This window comes from Berghia stephanieae, chromosome 5 (genome assembly GCF_034508935.2).
Source record: "Berghia stephanieae isolate SIO BIC M18660-M18661 chromosome 5, UCSD_Bste_1.3, whole genome shotgun sequence".
NCBI classification, from domain to species: domain Eukaryota; kingdom Metazoa; phylum Mollusca; class Gastropoda; order Nudibranchia; family Aeolidiidae; genus Berghia; species Berghia stephanieae.
The window spans coordinates 85,350,866-85,361,652 of NC_088364.1; the positions used below are offsets into that span (position 1 = coordinate 85,350,866).

At 35.8% G+C, this 10,787-nt stretch overlaps 1 protein-coding gene across 1 annotated transcript in view; it reads right to left on the reverse strand.

Moving 5' to 3' along the window:
* LOC144973777 (uncharacterized) overlaps window positions 1-4,091 on the reverse strand; it is a 52,447-nt gene extending 48,356 nt beyond the window's left edge. Inside the window, exons 1-3 of the mRNA XM_078916672.1 lie at window positions 3,798-4,091; window positions 2,375-2,540; window positions 734-909 (exon numbers count right to left, since the gene is read on the reverse strand). Of these exons, the coding sequence (XP_078772798.1) occupies window positions 734-909; window positions 2,375-2,540; window positions 3,798-3,974 (519 nt within the window). The 5' untranslated portion in view covers window positions 3,975-4,091. The remainder of the gene's footprint in view (window positions 1-733; window positions 910-2,374; window positions 2,541-3,797) is intronic.
* Window positions 4,092-10,787: the final 6,696 nt, after the last annotated feature.

A 10,787-nucleotide genomic window follows, 5' to 3' on the forward strand; every position in this document is an offset into this window, starting at 1 on the left:
TCAGAAAGTTTTGATGAGAAATAAGTACGTCTGCACATCTTATATTAAATTCTTTTCATGTGTTCATCCCGCTTTACACCTGGGTACTTGTTTTGGTAATTGTAGGAACTCGCTGGCCTATTTGGTTCTGAAATTTTAACGGTTCTATTGGTTCCTTCACTTTTCTGAAGTCAATTACTAGCTCCTTTGTCTTGCTTATGTTAAGCCCTATGGACATCGCACCAAGACACAAATCGATCAGCTTCCTGCCTATAACCTACTTCGTTGCCATTTGTTATAAGGCCTTGAAGAGAGTTGTCATCTGCAAACTTTATTAAAGGTATACTCGGGTCTTGACTTCTACAGTCATTCGTGTATATTGTGAATAATACAAGGGACAATACACAACCTTGAGGAGCACGACCATTAGATACTGTCGCCCAGGCATTCCATGGCGGAATATAGATAATCCATCAAACAAAATGCCAAATGTCAACGGTAATCACCCATTTTGTCTAAAGTGAGCAAATCACGGGGTGACAGTGCCAAAAGCGGGGCTCGAACCAAGGACCTTCCGGATCACATTGCACAGTTAATCACTCGGCCACTACGCCCCCACCCCTGCCTTTTAAAAAAAGTTTTAAATAATGTCTGTGGTAATTAGAAGGATAAAAAATTATCCTGTGGCATTTTGCTTGGGTTAATAAATGATTTTGTAAAAATGAAATACAAGCAGTGACATGAAATGACAAACCTCTGCTGTCTCCACTGTTGAGAATCTTGCAATGGCGTGAAGACACGTGACTCCAAAGTAATTCCTGGAGCAGGGATTCAAACCATACTGGAGAAGGGCCGGTATGGCGTCGAGTCGTTGCAGTCTACAGGCAGCTGTCAGAACGCTGTAGTGTTCACTACTGTAAACTTCTGGATCTAATGATATTGATTAGGATATTTGATGGACCGTATAATTAAGAAACAGATCCAAAACACTCTTCTTGGAACATATTAAGCACAACAAGAAAAAAAGAAAAAGTAAAATAAGAGAAAAAGCAAATCGTAAATTAGAAACTTGATTTGAAACCTCGTCATTCGATTAAACCAATATCTGGCAGCATCAGAAAGTTCCATTGAAAACAAAATCTTTTAAGCTATAAAAATTGACCCCTTAGGTGAACTGATGTGACGTTTCGAAGTTCACCTTATGTTATCTTTCCGAGCAGTGGTCTCTCCACACATTTGTGATATTTTTCCTTTGCCATACTTATCTTTAAAATATTATGGTTTAGAAATGTGTTGTCTAGGCTCTTATAAACGGATTGTTACTCTCACTATATGTGAAAATCTTAGATTAACCTGTTCTAGCAATTGTGAAAATAGTTAAGATTTAAATAACGGAATTTAAAGAAGAAACTGACATAAGACTTGTTGAAATTTGGTTATTTCCGATTGCTGGGACCAGTTAGTTCGGTATTATTACCTTTATTTTCTGTAATTATTGTCCCTGGCGTAAATTCATACAGGTCATTAGGCCTCACTAAATGGATTTCATCTCAATGGGTAACCTTTCGATTTTGAGTCCAAACAAATTATTATTTTGTTTGTTTACAAGGCCATTGAAATAAAATAAAGATGTGATTCATTTCCTTTTATCAGGACCTAAGAAAGACATTAGTTTGTTTCAAATTTCGAAACGAACTATTTTTATAGATGATAGTAATGGTAATCTGAACTTTGAACGAATGCATATATGCCCATCTGCCTGATGTCTTTGCTATTCTTGAAAAGCATAAAACTCCTAAGATCTTCTCCACAAGTCTCCATAACTAAATCTGAGATAGTTCTTGAGTCAGTAAAATGTGACCAGAGCTTGAAGATTGGTGTTTGAATGTCTTGCACTCCACAAATATTTCCAAAAGTCATAATACAACCACTTGGAATATAAGGCTCAAATGACTAAACCGGAAACAGATTGAATGGATTCAAATGGTTTTGCCATATGGTTCAACAGTCGTGACGTCATTTCCCTCGTAATGACGCATAGCAACTGGTTCTAAACTATCGGAACAATGACGGACGCCACTATCAAGGGGTCTCTAGCCAACATCAACACTTAACATAAATGACAAGACATGACGCTTGTTAGGCGATATTCCATTTTGTTTCCGACAAAGACAACGCTGTTAACGACCAGGTACTTATTGTACATCTGAATACGGTAAGAGGTGTGAGTAAAGAGCTTTTTCTAAAGATTCAACTATGCTCCACTCAGGGCGGGACTCGAACCCTGGACCTTCCCATTCGAAGACGAGTGCTATATTACTAGACCACAAAGCCGCACAGTGCAGTACCTGCTTCTCATGTTTATATTTTCATGAATAATACTCCAAAGGCTGACCTGCCCCCATGTCAAGAAGGTATCGCAATACATCCCCATGCCCTCCGTACATGGCCACGAAGACGCTGTTCCAGTCCCTACCCTGGATGGAATTGACCAGGTCTAAGGCGTTGGGATGTGGGTCAAGGATGCTCTTGATTCTTGGGAGATCTCCTTTCATGATGGCCTGGAAAAAATCGCATAAATCGTGCCAAAAAGATATAATTGAGCTTTATATAATTGAGCTTTATATAGCGCAATATCCACTAAATGTGCTCAAAGCGCTTTACAAGGGGTCCCTGGTTAACAGCAACATTTAACATGTAGGACGGGACATGCCGCCTGTTAGGCGATATTACAATTTTTCGGACAAAGACAACGCTGTTAACAGCCAGGTACTCATTTTACACCTGAGTACGGTGAGAGAATGTGAGTAAAGAGCCTTTTCCAAGGACTCAACTATGCGCCGAGAGCGAGGCTCGAACCCAGGACCTTCCGATCCGAAAGCGAGTGTCATACCACTAGACCACATATCCTACATTTCCAAGGAATTTTCAACAAACATCTTTTTGTGCACGCAATTGAAAATCATAATTGCTTTCATGCATCAGATGTTTTGGAGATTCGATTTTAAGTTCCAAGTCTGAGGGTTTCGTTAAATTCTGCTCTCTGTTGATGGGGGTAATTAAATGTAGTTTCTTTAACTGTGAAAAAGTTAGACTTTGCAATGCCGATAGTTTTTTAAAACTTTAAACTGGATTGTCTTCATTTGGTTTACTCCAAAGCATGTGTTAATAATCTTATAGGGAATGAGATTAGCTGAAGACTAGCGTCCCTTGATTGGACGTCACCCATAGTCTGTGACGTCACCGGCGGAAAAGTTATTAAATAGAGAACGTCATGTTGGTTGTGCGCATGCGTCTCTCGTCCTCGCTTCCGGAGACACTTCAAAAACAAATTGACGTTCTCTCTGTAAGGTGACGTCCAATCTATCAAGGGACGCTACTCTTCCGCTAATCTCATTCCCTATAGTGACACTGTAACAACTTGTGTATTTGTTATCATTCAATGGCTGCTCTCTCGTGGGAATAATATCTATATTAGATCTACTATTATTTTACCAAAATATAGCGTTCAAAAGAAAAAACATTAATAAAGCAGTAAATCTATGCCAAACAATGCTTAATGTCTACTACTACTACTACTACTACTACTACTACTACTACTACTACTACTACTACTACTACTACTACTACTACTACTACTACTACTACTACTACTACTACTACTACTACTTCTTCATTATTATTATTATTATTATTATTATTATTATTATTATTATTGTAATTAGTACTATCACTATCATCATTTAAACAAAAATGCTGAGGAGAAAAACTAACGTTATAAATCTTTTATTTTTTTAAAAAAGGAAAGTAAAACTTACCAAAAACAATTTGCTGCGAGAGTGGTCTCCATTTTCCCTGTCCTCCCTCTCAAAGTGTTTGAGGACTTCAGACGATGTCCATTTTATAGAGTCAACACCAACTGGCAAGCTCTTTGGATTCTTTTCCTCACCTGGTGCAATGCAAGGCACACAACTATAAAACATTTCCATCATCATTCTTCGATCATGCTCCGGTTAGGTTTCGCCATGGTGGCCAGGCTTAAAGCGAATGTTGTTACTCGTACTCGTTCTGTTCCTTGGTTGTTTCCGAAAGATCAAAACATAATTTATTGAGACCAATGTGGATATATTTACAGGTCTGATAATCGAACGCACTTTTGGGCTTCTTTTGACCTTGTTGAAGGAAGTGGACAATATTTTGCGTTAATTTGAGAATATTCCAATTACAACAATGGGCCCATATCAATTTGGGTTATCAGACCTGCAAATAAGTATATCGCATCGTATCATATCGTTTGATATCTAATAGGTTCCAAAAAAACTTTAAATGCTCTGTGTAACTTTAATACATAGATACAATTTATCATTTATATAATTTGTATTCAATGTCAATTAATTGATAACATTGAGAATTAAATATCTAATACATAAATAAGCTTCATATTCAATATTCGTAGTATAATTAACTCTATTTTCATTAATTTGGCATGTCCAACTTTGTAGAGTCGAGAGTTTCAAATAATTGATGTACAAATTACAATGTATTGTTACATTATTCGTCAAAATCAAATATTATGACGGAAAGCTCTTTATCAATAGCATTCTTAAAATTATTAATTGAATTGGAATTTTTTGTCTCAAACTTTAAATTATTCCAAATCGCCACAGTCCTTTGAATTAGATTATTTTTTCTCATAGACGAATTACATCTTTCAACAAATATCTTAAACTTATCACCCTGTGTTGTAACATATGCGAATAATTTAAAATCACATAATCTATATTATAAGACTATGACGAGCATAATATATTAGATATATATAATATTATAAATATAATTATATTATATATATGATAAAAACACCTTATTCTACGATATTTTAGTGAAGGCAAATTTAGATACTTTAATCTTTCTAAATAGGATAGATGTCGAATGTAGGAACGTTGTTTGTGACCTAATATGTCAATCTGGTTTACGTTATGTCGGAAAGAACTAGAGAGGCGATTTATAAAAGACAAACTTAACTCTTTCTTTACCGATCCTTTTCAGTATTTCCCAAAATGGCAGGATTGCCTAGCAGAAAAATAGATTTTTTAAACTCAAACAAGCTCTTTACAAAAACAACACTATGTTCTTATTAATTAAACAAAGATCATTCTTCAAAGTTTGTGATGAACAAAATAAACCTGAATAAGAAAAATGTATATTGTGTCGTAACAAATGTGACGATTTTGCTGTAGGTGGTAAGGAGAGGGTTTTAACATCAGTATAATCTCAATTTCTTTTTTAAAAATTTCAAGACTTCAACTCAATCTAATTGGATTGATTTGTTGATGAATAAAATATTCTATTTCTAAATATCGCAGTAAAAGTAATCCGAATGAAGGCTGAGGAAATAGGTTCTTTGCTTTTAGAGGTGTCGTCTTTTTGAGGCATGCTTCAGTAGATGAAGGAAATTAATCTTAAAAGAAAAATGATTAAAGGTAAATAGAATCTCATTCTCCTCTAAGACGGCACTCATCTTAATCAAAATATAAAAGTTGACCTTAAATTTCAGCACTTAATACCGTTTTCAGATGATCGGTCACGTTATAAGGACAACTCACTTGTAAACAATATTTTATAAGAGTCTGTTTTTAAAAAATCAAATAAAAACAAACTTGAGCTTTTATATAGTCCAATATTCACTAAACGTGCTCAAAGCGCTTTACAAGGGGTCCCAAGCCAACAACAACACTTAACGTGTAGAACGAGACATGACGCCTGTTAGGCGAAATTACAATTGTTTTCGGACAGAGACAACGCTGTTAACGGCCAGGTAGTCATTTTACAACTGAGTACTGTGAGAGAATGTGAGTAAAGAGTCTTGTCCAAGGACTCAACTCTGCGCCGAGCGAGGCTCGAACAGAGGACCTTCCGATCCGAAAGCGAGTGTCGTACCACAACACCACATAGCCGTTTAAATCCACGAATGAACAAAACCTACAAATTAAACACGTTTTGGAAACAGGCATACTAAGCGGCTAGAAGCTGCAGCTGTCGACTGTAAAAAGGCCTAATAAACTAACATGAGTATAAAAAAAAGAACCAAATACCAATCTCGGGAAGTTTCGGGCTCAAAACCCTTCTGCGCCAACAACAAACATAAATTATACATTACTTCGTAAAAACTCAAGTAGACGGCAGAGAGAAAAAATGTTTTGAAATCGAGACATGAGGCCTGTTAGGCGATATTACAATTTTTTTCGAACATAGACAACGCTGTTAATGGCCATGTACTCATTTTACACCTGAGTATGGTGAGAGATTGTGAGTAAAGAGTCTTTTCCAAGGACTCAACTGTGCGCCGAGCAAGGCTCGAACCCAGGACCTTCCGATACGAAAGCAAGTGTCTTACTATAAGACCACAAAATGCACTTAATACCTCCGTGTAAAATGATATGCGTCAGTGCATGACATAATCAGTCGGAAGGTGAAAATTTTGGATTTGCATTTTTTTTTCTTTTTCATTTTCTGAAAGAATACGCTCACCAGAATATGTAAATCTTTATTTAAAGTAAATCGGGTGATTTTTCATGAAGTTATAGTCAGATGTATGGAAAAGGTATCCAGCAACTTTTCTCAAATTTCATACTTTTTCAACTTGACTAGCTGTAAAAAATATTTAGAAGTGAAATTAAGCTTTGATATTTCCCGAAGATGTACAAAAAGGGTTGATTTAATCATTTATGACAAGAACTCATTTTGATAAAAAATTGACCTCTAACTTAGCTTGGCAATATCTCAGTTCAAACCTTTTCACCATCCGACTGATTATGTCATTCACTTTCACTGTAACATATATTATCATGAAACACCATATGGTAAATAAGATATGTTATCTTTATCTTCAATTCCAGAATTGAGGTAAGGTTTTTATCACACATTCCTGTTTTGTTAATTTAAAAAATTGTTTTAAAAAAATTGAGCTTTTATATAGCGCAAAATCCACTAAATGTGCTCAAAGAGCTTTACAAGGGGTCCCTGGTCAACAGCCACATTTAACATGTAACATGACGCCTGTTAGGCGATATTACAATTTTTAGGACAAAGACAACGCTGTTAACGGCCATGTATTCATTTTACACCTGAGTACGGTTAGAGAATGTGAGTAAAAAGCCTTTTCCAAGGACTCAACTATGCGCCAAGCCAGGCTCGAACCCAGGACCTTCCGAATGTGAGTGTCATACCACTAGACCACATAGCCGCACTTCTTTTTAACTTTAAACGAAACTTTGATTAACTAATGTCTAATAGTATAGATAGTATGCAGATGACGTCACTCAGGCCTTTGTTATTGTTTTTGCCATCCGCGTTTGTGAGTTGTTCTCACTAAACTGTATTAACCAGACTATAAACGTTCATGGTTACACAGAGTTTGTGTGTTGGTCCTTTATACTTCCGGATGGCAATGTTGTGAACTCCTTGGCCAAGCACATTCTATCTATAGTGCTGCTAATATGCTAAGTCTTCGGAAGGAGGTAAGTATAGTCAAAGCAAAAAAATCGAATAAAACAAGTGCAAAACACCTCTTATTCTTGATGACAACAATGACGAAGAAGACGATGATGTTGTTGTTGATGATGATGATGATGATGATGATGATGATGACGATGATGATGATAATGATGATGGTGATGATGATGATGATTATGATGATGATGATAATGATGATGATGATGATGATGATGACGATGATGATGATGACGATGATTACGATGATGATGATAATGATGATGGTGATAATGATAATGGTGATGATAATGATGATGATGACGGTGAAGATGATGATGATGAAGATGATGATGATGACGACGATGCCGACGCAATGATAATCGTAATCTCTATATCTTAACACAAAAATTGCTATCGATCTCAAATTCACTGTATAAAAATAACACAGCACTATCACTAGTTTTAACTTATAATTTCTAGCACAGCCCATCAACGCACCAATAAACCAGGTATGTCTAAATGGTGAACGAATTTTCAGGTTAACTTTTTTATTTGCGTTTCCATCCACTCATCCAGTCCGGATACAAATTCGCATCACAGAAAATCGAATTCTCTCGGGTACATATTTGTGGTTCACGGGCTAAATCACTGCATGAGCCAAAATGAGGAAGAATTGATGAATTGGACAGTCATTACTATCGATTCATTGCATTGGGGTAAAATACGCGTTGGTTGTGCCTGCCAGATCAATTAATTGTGACCACCGCACAAAATTTCGTGTAACCTTAAACGTTTTAATGTTACATTGCAGTTGGAGAGAAAAGAAAAAGCGAAAACAATTCTTCAGGTTTAAACACGGTTAGTGTTAGGACATTTAAACGTAATACCTGAGTATTTATATAGAGCAATATACACTAAATGTGCTCAAAGCGCTTCTTAATGCTTCCCAACTTAACAACAAGAATTAGAATATCTTGTTAGGCGATATTACACTTTTTGTTTGACAGAGACAACGCTATTGACGACCAAGTACTTATTATACATCTGAGTACGGTGAGTAAAGAGCCTTCTTCAAGGACTCAACTATGCGCCGTTCAGAGCAGTACTCGAACTCAGGACCTTCCGATCCAAAGGAGAGTGTCATACCACAAGACCACATAGCCGCACATTTTTAGCAATCTGTCAAAACGACCGTTTTAAAAGTTGTGCCCAGAGATTTTCAGTTTAAATATTGAATATTAAATGACCCTCCCCCCCCCCTCCCTCATCCCAATAACTTTCAACAAAGAAATCTGCCGAATTATCTTATTTCTTCGACATTTTAAGTGAAATAAAAAACAAACTTCTTGCAATAATAAAAAGGCGTTCTATCACCAAACAGCAGAATTTTGCCAGTACTAGCAAAACAATAATTGGATTAGTATGTGTTAGATTATCATTTGTACCTTATTACCTAATCCGCCCTGAATGAAAGGAGACCATATTAAATATTTAACAAAGTGACAAGTGTTACGATTTGGAGTCAATTTGGTAATCGATGCTAAATAGCATAAAGCTGCAAACCTAACGCGATAATGATGATGATGATAATAATATAATAATAATAATATAATAATAATAATAATAATAATAATAATAATAATGATAATAATAATAATAATAATAATAATAATAATAATAATAATAAATAATAATAATAATAGTAATAATAATAGTAATAATAATAATAATAATAATAATAATAATAATAATAATAATAATAATAATAAATAATAATAATAATAATAATAAGAAGAAGAAGAAGAAGAAGAAGAAGAAGAAGAAGAAGAAGAAGAAGAAGAAGAATTCAATGTTGAAACAAAGTGTAATTATTGCAGGTCTTGACAACCTTAATGTTTATGGGCTGATTGTTGTGTGTGATGGATATACTTTCTGACCAACACAAAATATAAGTCCACGACAACGATGTTAATGCAGGCCCATAACTGGCCAAATATGTAGACGTCGGCTGCATACTACAAACAGCATATTCTCTCTCAAGCCTGATATTTAAATGAAAACTGCGTGATATCAATACACGTAGAGGTTAGCAGCACGCAATGGTCCTTTGTATTCTCTAAAATAATTTAGCTGTGACCGAAATTGTTTCATCCCCGAATAAAAACTCTTTAAACCAACGTTGTTTTGGCCATTTAACTGCCGTTTTCTGTGAAATCCGGATTTTAAAATTTGGCCAGAAAACGTGTACATGTACTTCAAATATCAATTGATTTAAATTAAATGATATTCATCTTGGCAAAAATTCTCAAACCTGGGACTCCGCGAAGTCAAGATGAGGTTCAATTAAATCGATCGATATTTGAAGGACGAGTTTTCTGGCTAAATTTTTAAATATTTATTTTTTGTCCAGACTACCGGCAGTTACGCGGTTTAAAAAGTAAGCCAAAATCAAGAGACACCACAATAGTTGATGGATGCGTCGATTTGTTTACATTTCATTCCAAGATCATTGGACTGAATCGAATGACAAACCCATTTTCTCTGATTATAGATAGAATGAAGTTGACGTCACTCGGATGTTTGTTATTGTTTTTTTTTTTGCCATCCACGGTTATGAGTAATTCTCACTTAACTGTATTATCCAGACAAAAACGTTCATGGTTACATAAGAGTTTTGTGTTGGTCCGAAATTGTACTTCCGGATGGCAATGTTGTGAACTTCTTAGCCAAGCGCATACTATCTATATGTAGAGATTCTTGACAAGATTCCAGTCGATTGAAATTGACATTAGTTCATACTCGTATCACGTGATTGGGAGGTAAGCGAGTGGAAAGGGGGGGGGGGGGGGGAAGAGATAGTTTAATTGGTGGAATTCGTGGAGCTGGTACACAAAGAGTAAAGGTATCGTTGGATTGACCGCATGCTCGTGTCGTGCCCATCATGATTAGCAAGCGACATGTAACATGGAGTGACCGATTAAAAAAAAAAAAATTCTTGATAGGGAATGAGATTAGCGGAAGAGTAGCGTCCCTTGATTGTCCCATCATCATAATCAACGTGATGCATTTTTGTACAGTAATATGAATAATACACTTTGTATTTGGAGCGCTTGGCTTGTAGTTGGTTTGTTTACAAATAACTTCTCCACCGGTGACGTCTAATGAAAGGACGCTACTCTTCCGCTAATCTCATTCCCTATAGATAGTATGCGTTTCCACGAACGTTTATAGTCAGGTAAATACAGTTCAGTGAGCATTACTCATAAACGTGAATGGCAAAAAACAACAACAAAGACCTGAGTGACGTCATCTTC